Source organism: Peromyscus eremicus, chromosome X, assembly GCF_949786415.1.
Source record: "Peromyscus eremicus chromosome X, PerEre_H2_v1, whole genome shotgun sequence".
NCBI lineage: Eukaryota > Metazoa > Chordata > Mammalia > Rodentia > Cricetidae > Peromyscus > Peromyscus eremicus.
The window spans coordinates 16,296,904-16,311,455 of record NC_081439.1 but is presented as its reverse complement, the minus strand read 5'-3'; the positions used below and the strand labels follow the sequence as shown (position 1 = coordinate 16,311,455).

At 39.6% G+C, this 14,552-nt stretch overlaps 1 protein-coding gene across 2 annotated transcripts in view; it reads right to left on the bottom strand.

The window, feature by feature from the left end:
- The window catches only part of Wnk3 (WNK lysine deficient protein kinase 3), a 131,959-nt gene that overhangs the window by 51,196 nt on the left and 66,211 nt on the right, over window positions 1–14,552 (bottom strand). For both annotated transcript variants that reach the window (XM_059249949.1, XM_059249948.1), the window contains exons 9-10: window positions 5,816–5,916; window positions 5,514–5,663 (exon numbers count right to left, since the gene is read on the bottom strand). In XM_059249949.1, the coding sequence (XP_059105932.1) occupies window positions 5,514–5,663; window positions 5,816–5,916 (251 nt within the window). The remainder of the gene's footprint in view (window positions 1–5,513; window positions 5,664–5,815; window positions 5,917–14,552) is intronic.

The window sequence follows — 14,552 nt, the reverse complement described above, 5'->3', positions numbered from 1 at the left end:
AAATGAACAAAAGGCTTAATAAAAAAAGTAGAAAATGACAAATACATGAAAAGGTGCTCAATATCACAGCATGTGGAAAACAAAAAGACAATGAAGGGCTGGAGAGATGGCTCAGTTGTTAAGAGCACATACTGCTCCTGTTGAGGTTCAGTTACCAGCACACACATCAGGCAGCTTATAAACACTAGTGACTCCAGCTCCAGGGGATTTGATGCCTCTGGCATACTTGCACATGCACACATATACACATAATTTACAAGAAATATTTTTAAAACCACAATGAGACTCATTAACATCCACCAGAGTCATTAAAACTAGAAACACCAAACTAGACATAGTGGCACATGCCTGTAATCCCAGAACTTGGTAAGCTGAGGCAGGAGAATCACAAATTCAAGGCTAGTCTCAGCTATGTAACAAATTTAAGACTCTGTTTTAAAAATATTTTTTAAGACACCACATGTTGGTCAGTGTGAGGAACTCTCAATACATTGCTGATGCTAGTGTAAAATACTGGAGGCAATTTGGAATATGTTCATTTCTTTCTTTCCTTCCCTTCATCCCTCCCTCCTTCCATCTCTCTTCTTTCTCACTGCCTTTCTCTTCTCTTCTCCTTCTCTTTCCCTCCCCGCTCCTCTCTCTCCCTCTCTCCCTCCCCCCCGCCCCCTTTTTTCTTTCAACAATAGCTAGAAAATGTTAACAACCTAAATGTTCTTCACCTGATGAAGGGATAATGAAAATGTGGTACATATACACTATGAAACACTATTCGGCTATAAAGAAAGATAAAATCATGGGTTTAAAAGTAAATGGATGGAACTAGAAAAGAGTAAGGCAACTCAGACCCAGAAAGACAAACATCACATGTACGCTCATTTGTGGTTCCCAGCTCCAAACCCTTAGATGTGAGAATACAACCTGGAGTTAACTGTAGAAACCAGGAAAGTAAATAGGGTGCCTTGTGTGTGTGGGTGGGGGGGGGAGGTTATGAGCAATAAGAGAAGGGAGTAATAGGATACAAGTGATCTGAAGGGGGAAATGGGAAAATGGGGGGGGGGTTTCTTTAATTAGTTAATAGGATGGAGATAAATATGGGAAGGAGGATAAATAACGGTAAGGATGTCTGAAAAAGTCATTATTTTAAGTATAATAAAAGGAATTATACTATCACTATCTACCTAAAAATACCTATAATACCTGTAAGTGTGTGTATACATACACATATATAGTTCAAATATAATTTTCTCATCTGAACCCTTGCATCATGCTCCCTTGCAAGAGCCATAAACTATCTCATAAAAACCCCAACACTAGATATGAGAAGCCCTCTTTTGAGCTGTTGGTCAGAGTTGTCCAAGAGACCCCTAAAACATTACAGGCTATCACTGTTGCCCTTGGCTGCCCCAGAGGTGGAAGTCCCTATTGCTGAAAATACTAGGCACCTCAGACACAGGGCCCAGAGGCCCCTGGGTTGGAACTAATATGCAAATCTCCTTCCTGAGGACTAGCCTTCATAGTAGAGGCACCATGCAAACTTCTAACAGAGGGAAACAACCAACAGTTCTACTTGGCTATAACACCTATGAACTACAAGAACCAGCAAGACATGGTATTCTTAAGGGTGCAGTAGTGACATGCGTGTTTGGTGATAAGCAACAGCTCTCTAATTGGACTTAAGGTCTACTCAGCCAGAGGAAAATCATGGCTGGTACTGAAAACTTAGTCAACTACCAATCAAAATGCAGAGTTGTGGAGCTCAGTCACAATAATATATCTACAATACAACTGCCATACATAGGCTTGGGAGTCATAGTGGAAGAGGGGCAGAAAGACTGTAACAGCCAGAGGATCAGGGAGTTTGCTATGAGATTGTGCCTCCTAGGAATGTCAGAAGCTACACTCATAAAGTCTCACTAATATGACTGCCTAAACATGAGCTAAATAAGGACAACAACAGACATGCCAAAGTGGACAGGGAAAAAAAGCTCATGAGGCTTCAATGCTGGTCAAAGAACCACAGGCAACTACAGAATGCTGAGAACGGGCGACACAGTTTTCACTCAAGATGAGTTTTCCTAATGCCAATGGTCAACCCTGAAAACATATACATACATGTAACATCATATGGACTGAGCATGTCGTATTAATGTATTTAGGAACACACACATATATACTATGGTGGTTTGAATGAGAATGGCCTCTACAGCCTCATATATAATTGGATAAGAAGCTTACATGGAACATGCTGTGACCCCAATGGTTGTACAATAGAAAGTAGATGCTCAAGGCTGGCAGTGAATAAAACAGGCTGTGTTGAAAGCCTGTGTAGGTTAGCTGTGCTAAGAAAGTAATTTTGTTCCTGGGGATGTATCACACAGGGCAGCTGCTCAGGAACCTTCAGTGGGGAAAGTGGTGCTTCTATAGGTGGTCCTGAATAAATGTTTTGAATAGGGTAAGATGGCCATTCCCAGGACCCAATCACACTTTCAGAACCACCCTTTGGCTGCTGCTGACTTGAAAGAGCTTCAGATCATTGCAGAATACAATCTCGGTGAACATTCTCCTGTGATGCTTCCATATTAAGTTGTGAAAATCAAGGCTGCTGCTGAATAGTGGCTTGGAAATAAGAATACTTCAAACGCATCTGGCTTTGTGGCACTGAAGAACCTGGAGTTACACATTCCTGATGTACCACTGGATAGGGCTCTGATACTGACTGCACTTTTTGCAATGGCTGCTGGGTCCCCAAATGCCTCCCAATGGAATTAGAAGGGAAACAGGCTTTGCCAGCAGTGTTCTGTGTACTGCTCACATTTTGGGCAGAAGAATGATTTAACAAAATTTGAAGATGATTAACTGGCAAGAAACAAGAAGTCTGATTGGCAAATGGTGGTTTGATTATTGCCTTATTCCCATTTCTAGGACCAAACTCAAGTTGAAGACCAAATGTTAGAAGCTGCAAAGTCATCCGTGAAGCAGGCAATGTCTGAGAAGTTAACTGTAGAAAGGGTTGGTTGTGAAATTCCAATAACTAACAAGTCTAAAGTCATGGATTGGGCTGAAGTTTGTCCATCTGCTTTAAAGACCAGCTGTAGTTCCTGGTGTTAGTGTAAAGAAAATTCAAACTGTAAATCCATATACTTTGTCCATTTTAATGAGACTGTTCCAAACAGACTCAAGAAATAATGCTATATGCTAAAATTTTCACCAAGTAATACAAAAGGACTAGGTACAATCATCAAGCATTCATTCTACAAAACTTCTAATACCATGAGTAAATGCTAGTTGAATAAATGAAAGAGCTAGGAACAGTCCTAGCAATATATTGCTCGGGACTTCTCATTTATTGCACTTACCACATAAATTATTCAAACCCTGGTAAAGACAGATTAACTAAATCTGACACTTTCACATAATCTGAGCACATGCTTCAAGAGAAAATACAAAGATTTTCAATATAATAATTAAAATAAGCAGGAGAAAGTTGACAGAAGTACAAGCTAGTTACAATCATTCCTAGAGTTAGACAAATTTCTCATAAAAAGACCCAAATAGTTGCCATTGGCTCATATATCTGGACATTTGGTGCCCAGTTGGTAGACTGTTTAGGAAGGATTAGGAGGTGTGGTCTTGTTGAGGAAGGTGTGTCACTGGGGGTGGGCTCTAGGGTTTCATAAGCCTATTAACAAGTCCAGTCTCCCTCTCTCTCTGCCTCCTGCCTGTAGATCAGAATGTAGAACTCTCAGCTACTGCTCCAGCAACATACCTACCTACTTGCCACACTCCTCACCATGATGAAAATGGAGAAACCCTCTGAAACTGTAAGCAAACCCCAATTATATGCTTTCTCTTATAAGTTAGTTGGTCATAATGTCATAATGTGTCTTTACAGCAACAGAACAGTGACTAAGACAGTTGCTTAAGTGTGTTTTATGTAGTAAATGAAATGGATAGGCTACAAAAATAGTTAAGTGTACAATATGCATTTGTGTCTATTAATTTTTCTAATACGTGTTTTTATTTATGTGTATGTATCAGTGTGTATATATACCCACAGAGGCTAGAAGAGGACATTTAATCACATGGAGATAGAGTTACAGGCAGTTGCAAGCTACCTGACATGGGTGCTAGGAACCAAAGTCAGGTCTTTTCTGGAAGAGCAAGACCTGCTCTTCACTCTGAGCCCCTGTATCTATAATTTAAATTATGTATGTATACACTAAAATGACAAATCAAGAGGCCATAGTCTCAAACATAAATAGTTATCTCTCTCTGGAAGGATAACAGCTTAACAGGTGATTTTCACTTTCTTCTTTATAGTTTTATGAATGGGATCTTGCTATGTAGTTCAGACTGGCCTGGAATTTGCTATGCAGTCCAGGCTTGAGCTGAACATGTGGTCCTCCCTCCCTAGCCTCCCAACTGCTGAGATTCTAGGTATGTGCTACCATATTCAGCTTGAGTGTTATTTTTACATATGCAAATAAAACTTCCAAAAAAATTTAAATACATTTTAAACACATACTTATGCACTTAAAGTTAAGCATATGTTCAGCATACAGGATATGCTTAGAAAGAAATTAATTAAGCCACAATGTGAGCTCAATTGCAGATATGTATCATATCACTTATAAATACTACCCAAATACTCAACTGTATCTACAGACCAAGTTTACCCCCAGCATATTTTAAATGCTTCTGTCATTTTTCAAGTGCACATCTGCTTTCTCCTATAAGATACTGTGCTCTTTGAAGCTTAGAATAACGTCTTAGCTTACTTTATTTTCTCAGAAGGTAGTAGTCATTAAAAGTCTATTGACAGAGCCAGGCAGTGGTGGCGCACATCTTTAATCCCAGCACTGGGGAGGTAGAGGCAGGTAGATCTCTGTGAGTTTAAGGTCAGCCTGGTCTATAATGAGTTCTAAGACAGCCAAGGCTACATAGAGAAACCCTGTATCAAAAAACAACAACAAAAAAGTCTATTGATAAACTGGAACTACCCATGGGCCAATTTCTCAAAAGAAACCAAGGTTCGACATGCTAACTAGAGAATACCCATGATAGAGCCTCTAAACTATGTGACTTATGGAGGCTGGAGAAATGGCTCCGCAGTTAAGAGTACTGGATGCTCTTCCAGAGGACCAGGTTCAATTCCTAGCACCCACATGGCAGCTCACAACTGTCTTTAACTCTTCCTCCAGATTTGATACCCTCTTCTGGCCTACACGTACCAGGAATGCATGTGGCACATAGACATACATGCAGGCAAAACACTCATACAAATAAAATTAAATTAAAAATTTACATATTAAATTAAAAATACTTTAAAAAATGTGTGTCACTTGCTGGGTGGTTGTGGCACACACCTTTAATCCTAGCACTTAGGAGGTTTAGGCAGATGAATCTCTGAGGTTAGGGCTCTCCTGGTCTACAAAGTGAGTTCCAGGACAGCCAGGGCTATTCAGAAAAATCCTGTCTCAAAAAGAACAAACAAACAAAAAAATGCATCTTACCTTTATCTGTGAGACCTTCTGGATAGTTAATGGAGAAATTTGGGGCTGTGAAACAACTCCAAGTCCAACAGCACATATGGGCATAACAGAGGACTGACCTTGGACCACAGGCAAAACTGGGGACTGAGTCAACTTTGGCTGCTCCTGCAACTGGTAAATAGCAGAAAACAGATAAACTCTCCAATATATAAAATATAGTAGTAATTCCCTCATCCCTGAAATTTGCTGGCAATGTCCTACTAGCTGGTGAGAATATATTTGCCTGGAACACTTATGTCAGCATACAGAATACTATAAACTACCTGAGAGTTAGTTGTCTGGTTTGAAGAATAGGCTACAGTGGGAAGACTTGAAGTATCTGAATGTAGAACTGGTCCAGCTGCCGCCTCAGATGAAGTGTCACCTTTAACAAAGAAATGAGCAAAAAGTAGAAGGGAAGATATGAAGACCAATGTTCAAGTGATATAAATAACAGTTAAATGCTTCTTTAATGTTTTTCTATGACAATCATAGTTTCAAATAAAATATGCATAATTAATAATTAATACTTTTAAAAACAACTAATACCAGCATTTGAGAGATAAAAGCAATAAGATCACAAGTTAGAGGCCAGCCTGTGTTACAAGTTAAGTTCAAAGACAGTGTGGCCTACATAACAAGACCTGTCTCAAAATCAAACAAATAGCTAACAGGTAAAACTCTTTATGAGTCAACAAAATGTTGACACTGTGGTGTAAGCAATAGTTATTTTTTCTTTTTCTTAGAACGCAAGGGATTAAACACAGGGTCTTAGACATGATAAATTCATACTCTGCTATTGAGCTGTGTTTCTGTGGGAGCCCGTTCTCGGGTTCCTCGTGGCTTTACCCAGCAGGTCCTCATAGAGGATGATTGGACCACAGGCCTGAGTGCAGGTGTCTGAGATGGTCTGCACTTGGCTGTGCTGGGGGAGGAGGTCTTTTGCTCCACCCCTTGGCGTCTCTATAAAAACCCTGGGGCAGAGGCAGTCGGGGCCCGTTGGAATAGGTTCCAGGCCCTCTCGAGGCTATCCTTTATTGTCTATCTGTTTATCTCCGCGATATTCTCTGCAATAAATCCTCCTATCTAATATTTCCTGCTGCTCGCACTCAAGAAAACTCTGGGGAACTGTGGGGGTGGTTGGGTAAACGCCCCACAGAATGGCGCCCGAACAGGGACTAAAGAAAAAAGAAAAAAAAAGGGACTAAAGAAAAAAAGGGGGGACTAAAAAAAGGGGGGACTAAAGACAAATGAACAGGGACTAAAGACAAAGTAATAGGGACTAAAGATAAAGGAAAATAATAGTTTTATTACAGAGTTTTTGGCGAAAGTGCTGAGTTCAGCCCTGCCAGTGGATGAGGCATGCCGGTGTTATGGAAAATATATATTTTTTATATATATTTTTGAGAGGCAGGGGTTTTATCCTCGAGAGAAAAGGAAAGCGGACTGGAAGGATGTCCGATGCTGCAGCGAAATTCTCTTCTGTCAAAATTTTCTATCTTCTATCCCTTTCTCAATTTCTATCTGTGAAAAATAAGTATAAGGCATAGGGTAGTAAAATAGTGTAGGAAAAACTTAGAAGTGTAAGATTGTGTAGGAAAAAAGTAAGGCAACTAGACAGAAAAACTCTTCAATTTTCTAACTTTGGGGGCTATGAACGCAAACTGGGAAAAAAAAATCTATCTTTGGGCTTTTTGGGTAGTAAAAAAGCTCTTCTCTAGCTTTTGGGGAAGAAGTTTCCTATGGAAGCTTTTGACCTGGGGCAGCTGAAATGCTAAGTCCAAGCTGCAGGAGAAAGTGATTTCTCCCTGAGGCAAAAATGGGGGTGTAAGAAGTCAGTTTAAAGTTGGGAAGTTTTGGGAAAAGTTGCTCTTTCTCTTGGGGGGAAAAAACCTTTCTCTTAAAGCTTTTCTTGGAAAATTTGGGGGAAAAAACTCTAAAAAGCCTTCATCTTTCTCAAAAGCTCTCAAACTTAAAAACTAAAGCCTTTAACTTTCTCTCAGAAGGACAAAAATTAGAATCACCTGAAGATATTAGTATGGGGACCACCTGTGATTAGCTCTAAGGGAAAAACAACAAACCTCTTAAGACAGCAAAACCTCTAAGTTCTGTTTTTCAAGCCTTAAAAATTGTCCCTGCAATGCAGGAGGCAGGGACAAGTTCCTAAAAACCTCTTCTAAGCTGTCTCTTCAAGCTAGTAAAAGACAGTGGGTCAGAGTACCCTGAGGGAAACGCTTGGGAGAGTGTGGGTAAAGAGCTACAGAGAGCCCAAAAGGGCGGGAAACTTTACCTGAGAAAAGCAAAAAAGCCAAGCTTCTCAGTTACAACCGAGCTGAGTCATTAGGGGTTTTGTTTCTGAGTGAGCATTTCAGAATGAAAAGGTGCTCCTAATCATCCTAATGCAAAGATCCCCTGAAGCATGCAAACTGTTAGCATTGTATCCTTGCTTCTGAGCAAAAACCCAGAGGTGACTGGCCAGCGTCTCTGAGTTGGAGTGCATTTCGGGGATACTAGGGTTCCTGCAGTGGTAAACTTCCTGGAGCACAGAGCTGAGGCAGGAAGGTGCAGGACCCAGGGGGAAGATTGCTAATGAACAACCAAAACTAAAACCAGTGGGAACAGCACAGTTGTGCACTTTCCTACAAGTCCCAGGTTGGTAGGTCCACAGCTGCAAAAAGAAATCTGAGAAAAGCTTTTCTATCAAAGTAAGGACCTTTCTGGGAAAACAGTAAAGCTGAACTGTGTCTGAAGCAGTTGTGCTGCTGAGTCAGAATGCTGTCTGGGGAAAGAGCCCAGCCAGGGCAGAACAGAACTATCCAAGAGTAAAGCTTTCTTTTCTGTCAGAGAAAACACCTCTTTGAGAAAAGCTTTGTTTCAACTGACTCCCATGAGATGAGGGAGTGTAGCCCTGAGGGGTGATTGCCTCTGGCATAAGCTCTGTCCTTGAGCACCCAGACAAGCAAATACAACCCACTGGGGGACTGGGCCAGGTGAAGGCCTGATGAGGCAAAACACCTGTCCTAATGGGAGTTTAGAAATGGCAAAAACCTCCTTTGTTAGATTTTCAGTCTGTACGCAAACCACACAGACCCCAAAAACAAACGGACAAAAAAACCCTACCTTCAGTAGCAGGGAAAGCCGCCACTGTAGTGTCGGAAACTGTTTCTGGGGTAGAGGGGATAAACTGAGACCAAACTGGGAACTGTCTGGGAGAAAGACTCTGAAGAAAGAGATGGGACATATTCCTCCCCAGAAAAATATGACCTGAAAAAGCTGCTAGAATTTGAGGCAGATTCGGGGGGGAGAAAAAGAAGCCCCTACTTCCAAAGGCAGCTAGCAGAGGTACAGAGCCGCAGATACCTGAAGCTCTGCATCTGGGGAAGGAAGGAACAAGCAAAATGAGATAGATCAATGGGAGAAAATCTCTGAAAGAGCTATGAAAAAACTCTGTTGTGAATGTTTTTCACTGACTGGCTAAGACAAACAAGCCCCGAGGAAAGTTGCTATCAGAAATTGCCCACCTCAATGCGCGCTAACGAGGCAGGTGCAGTTCTGATTTGGGGGGCCAGTGTCAATTAAAGGAGAGACACCTGTTAAAGCCAGCTGAGGAGAGACCAGAAACCTCCCAATGTCCCATAATTGAAAATGTAAAATGCTTGTTCAAATCTCCCGTTGCAAAAGCAAAAAACTTTGTTCAAACCTCCCGGGCAAGAATTTGTAAGCAAGTCTGGTAGGTAAAAGAGAACCAGTTGACTCTCAGACCCAAAAAGAACTATGGGAAATGATTGATAAAAGGGATGTGATATAAGGGACTGATATTATTATGGACTGATATAAGGGAAATGCATTCTGGGGAAGGTAGTTTTTCCACTAAAGATGGCGACATTGCCCTGAAACACTTTTGTCAGCTCGAAAATACGTTCATGGTAAACTTTAAAATACAGCTTTTAAAAGAATAAGGAGGAAAATCATCTAAGAGTTTTAAGTGTCAGTTCCAATGAAACATTGAAAGGATATGGAACTAGGCACTTGGCGGTTTGGGGGTTGGTAAAATGACTTATTTACCCTAATAGCTGTGCAAAGTTTTACGGTAGTTGGATGACAAAAGCTACCTTTAAGAGCAAACAAGCCACTTTAAAATCCTTAAAGCAAGAGAGCAGTTTATACACTGAACGTTGTCTTAGATATGAAGAAACTTAAGTGAAATTAAAAATTATTTACCTTTTGAACAAACTGCCTGCAATGAGTAATTCAATTGCAAATCTAATTAAGGGGATAAGAAACAGGCATTCAAAAAGAAATGACTGCTTTATAGACGGGAAACAAACTTCAGAAAAATTTGTCTTAAAGTTTCACCTGAAAGTTCCTTATAAGAAATCAATGCTAAATATTACAGCCGCTAATAACATCAGGAGTTAAAGCTAATGAAGGAAAATACTAAATACAGTTCTGAGCTGTGCCACTTGTGGCTTTACTCGCTCCTTTAGAAAAGTACTTTATATCACCTAATAGCTGTGCAGTATTTGGCAACGAGCTTACAGCAGCTAAATACGGTAATTTCACCCTCAGGGTGAAGTGAAGTTTTTCAGTGATAGAAACGTTTGTCTAAATTGAAGCACTTAGGGGAACTACTATGAATTTGGGTGAAGGGACAGCCTCTAGTTAAAAACCGTCTACCGCTGACAGTGCATCTCTGCCGGTCCGGAACGGCTGAGAGAACTGGCAACTTTGGAGTGTGGCGTCATCCTGGGAAGGTTACAGTCCCCTAGCAACAACTATCACAATTCTATAACAACAACACTCACTAAATCCCAGTGCTTTATAACAAAGCTGACTATACACTCTAAACGTTAGCAATGATGTACGTACTTCCTGTCTAGTTAAGAATCTTTCTATTAGAGATAGTGATGATAATTAAGAGTAAGAAGTAGAAAATTATTCTGTCTTGTTAGAAAATGTTGAATCTCTTCTAAGTGTTAAGAAATATTTAGGTGTTTACTAAGTTAGATATATGCTAATGGTAGCCCTATATAAGTTTGTAAAATAGATCTATAGATCCTTTAAGAATATAAGCTTGCAAGAAGTATCTAAGGTAGTCTTAAGACATGTAGTAATAAGCTTGTAAGTAGTAAAGATACTAGTTGTAAATGTAAGTTTAAATAAGAAATAAGAAGTATATAAGTAATAAGAAATATATTTGCTAAAGTAGTTCTATAGTTTCCTTAAGGAGTTTAAATAAGTAGATGTTAATGTTATGAGTTTGTAAAAACGTGTAAATGTTGAATGTGAGTCTAAATGCTTTGCAAGGCAAAAGGTTATATGTGAGTTTGTAAAAAAGTGTAAATGTTAAGTGTGAGTCTATTAATGTATATGCTGAAAAAACCTGAGATACAGAACTTAGTGTCCTAGCAGACTGCAAAACAGGCAGTCTGAGCGGTTTTCAAAAGCTCCAGAAGCCGCTAAGAAGCTAAGAATGGCGGACGCGAGAACCAGCACAAGGCATCCGCAGCTGAGATCCGTGGAAAATCTTCGCAACACAGAAAAACCTGAGCTAACATCAAAAACGGTGCGGTTTAGAATACTACAGTACCTAAAAAGGTCTCTGGCTTGAGAATAAGTTCAGAAACGCTTGTTTGAACAAAAATTGTTAACTGCAAAATGTTTTGGTTGAAAAACGTCTCTTCATATTTGGAAGTGAAAGCCTGATACTAGAATTTATTTCTTGTTTGAACTTTTTGAACTTAAAATGAGGTAAAATTACAAAAAGATCTTGGTTATGGATTTCTTCATATTTGGAAGGCTAGTACCAGAATTTATCATTTGAATTTTGGGACTTAAGAAATGAAATGAATAGAGATTTCATTGCAATGGGACAATTGAGTTTACTTATAGTAATGACCTAGAACTGTTTTCTGGAATTGGGTTAAAAATGGAACTGTTTAAATGAAGAAATTTATTATTTCTACCTAGAATCAAGATGCAGTTTTGTGTATGCATATATGCTTTATTAACTGGTGATTCATGAATTGTTTTGTGGAACTATTTATGTAAAATGGAATTACTTATGCAACTGGTTTGTGTTACAAACGGAACTGTTTAAACAGAAGTTTGGGTTTTCTAAATAGGCTTGAGATTTTGCTTAAATTATAAAGAAAAGGGGGAGAGTTAATATTCCTTAGTCTAATTTCAAAAGTTGTTTGAGTGGATTAATGTCATGTTTTTGTTAGTAAGAAATGCAAATGGGGTATATTAAGAGACTATTTTTAAAGTGTAAAGAGTTTTATTAAGAAACTGCTTTTGGATGTTTTGCTAAGTTTTCAAAGTGTTAATGGTTAGATTGAGAAGATTGCTTTTCAATATGGGTTTGTAGGAATTATATATGTTTGGGTTCCTCTAACTAGGTTTGAGATTTTGTTTAAAAAATTATAAAGAAAAGGAGGAGTTATGAGATTGAATTATGTTTGCAGAAACCTATTGATATTAATGCACCCTGGTTTTGTGGAGTTAAGGAAATATTTAAGTTTGATGTGAATACATCGAAGTTTTTCCTATGTTCTGTTAGCAAGAAAATTCAAATGATTGAGTTAAAGTTGTAAGGCGGAGAAAATTGTTAACTATGTTTAGCACCATATATGCTAATTCAAATGGTTCTGTTAAGAGTTTGCTTTGTGTTATAAGATTGAGAGAATTGTGACTATGTATAGCAATATTTATGTTAACCTGTTAATGGTAATGATGAAGCTAAGGGATTCTTTAAGTTTGTAGTTGCCTTAAGAGTTTTTGGCTTAGAAAGGGCTTGAGGCAGCTAAGGCTGCTGTAGTCACCTTGAACCTAATTCAAAAGAGAAATGCCATCTATATCATCCTCTACTCCCATACTGGGAGGTGTAACAGCTATGGAGATTGCTGTAAGCCATTATTAGTTATTTTTTTATATATTAAGAAAGGGGGACCTGTGGGAGCCCGTTCTCGGGTTCCTCGTGGCTTTACCCAGCAGGTCCTCATAGAGGATGATTGGACCACAGGCCTGAGTGCAGGTGTCTGAGATGGTCTGCACTTGGCTGTGCTGGGGGAGGAGGTCTTTTGCTCCACCCCTTGGCGTCTCTATAAAAACCCTGGGGCAGAGGCAGTCGGGGCCCGTTGGAATAGGTTCCAGGCCCTCTCGAGGCTATCCTTTATTGTCTATCTGTTTATCTCCGCGATATTCTCCGCAATAAATCCTCCTATCTAATATTTCCTGCTGCTCGCACTCAAGAAAACTCTGGGGAACTGTGGGGGTGGTTGGGTAAACGCCCCACATGTTTCCATCCCTAAATTTTTCTCTTTTTCTTGTTTTGTTTCTTTATTTGGGGTAGAGAGGGAAAGGGAGAGGGGAAAGGGAGAGAGATGGAGGGAGAGAGAGAATACTCATATTGTGTAAGGGGTGTACAACCCTGGATACTGGTCCTTAAGACCATTGCTTTTTTTTTTTTTGAGACAGACTCTCTCACTGGCTTGGAGCTCACCAAATAGGCTAGGCTAAGTAGTCAGCAAACCTTGGGGACCTGCCTGTCTATAGCACTGGGATCACAAGTGTACACCAGCAAAACTGGCTTTTTTAGGTGGGTTCTGGGTAAGGAATACATGTCTTTGTGCAAGGCAAGTACTGAGTATCTCCTCAGCCTGACATTAAACTCTTGATCCTCCTACCTCAGCCTTCAGAGTACTGAGATTATAGGCAGATGTTACCATGCCTATCTCCCAGAGGCTTAAATTTTTCTTTATAAAACAAACTTAAAACCAGGCAGTGGCGGTGCACACCTTTAATCCCAGCATTTAGGAGACAGAGGCAGGCAGATTTTGGTGAGTTTGATGCCAGCCTGGTCTACAGAGTGAGTTCCAGGACAGCCAAAGCTACACAGAGAACCTGTCTTTAAAAAAAAACACATAAAAATAATTCCAGGAGCTGAAGATATAATTCTGTGGTAGATTATCAGTCTAGCATGCACAAGGCCTTGGGTTCTATTCCAATCACTGCAAAAAAGAGAAAGGGGTAGGGAACAAGAGGTAAGATGGTAAGAAAGGGAGAGTAGGAGGGGAAAGGAAAGGCAAGGAAGGGTGAAGGGAAAAAGTGGGAAGAAGCAGCAGCTAGGCACAGTGGTAAATACCCATAATCCCAGCACTTAAAAGGGATAGGCAATAAGATCATGAGTTCGAGGGCACAGCCTGGGCTCTATAGCAAGATCATCCCCAAAACAAAGAAGAAAAACAAGTATAACAAGGAGGAAAGATCAACTAACCCTATTTACCAGTCATTTCATATGTATCCTAACTAATATATACTTGCTGTTATGATTTCAGTAAAATATATGTGTCATGTTCCACATCTCCTAGAAAATGGGTAGAAAAAAAAGTACTTCCTTTGCAGAACAATTGGCTATAACTATGTAAATACTGTGTTTTTACTTTTTTGTTTTCATTTATTTCTACTTTATTTAAATAATTAATTGGTTGTTGCTATTGTTTTAAGATGGTCTCATTATGTAGCTCTGGCTGGCCTGGGACTCACTCTGTAGACCAGGCTGGCCTCTAAATCACAGAGATTTGCCTGCCTCTGCCTCCAGAGTGCTGAGATTAAAGGCCTGTGCCACCACACTTCCTACTGTGTATTTTTTAAAAAGATGATATATTATTGCAAAAAAACTAGAGGACTTATGCTTTCACTCCAATCTAAAATCCTAAGGCTCTTAACATCTAGAAAAGTTCTTAAGAAATAAACTATATCTTTAGTTCTAAATTTTCATGGGGTTATATGCTAGATTACTACAAATGTTATTAATATCATTTCTCTGAATTGGAATAGTTGCATAGTATAATCTTTCTGCAACTAGAACATTGGGCAAGTCACATAAAGACTTTCTTAAATTTATTTTGAGATGAGAACTAGTATTCCAGTCTGGCCTTGAACTAGTTGAGGATGACCATGAACTTCTAATCCTCCTGCTTCCACTTTTCAAATGCTAGGATAACTGGTAAGTACCAC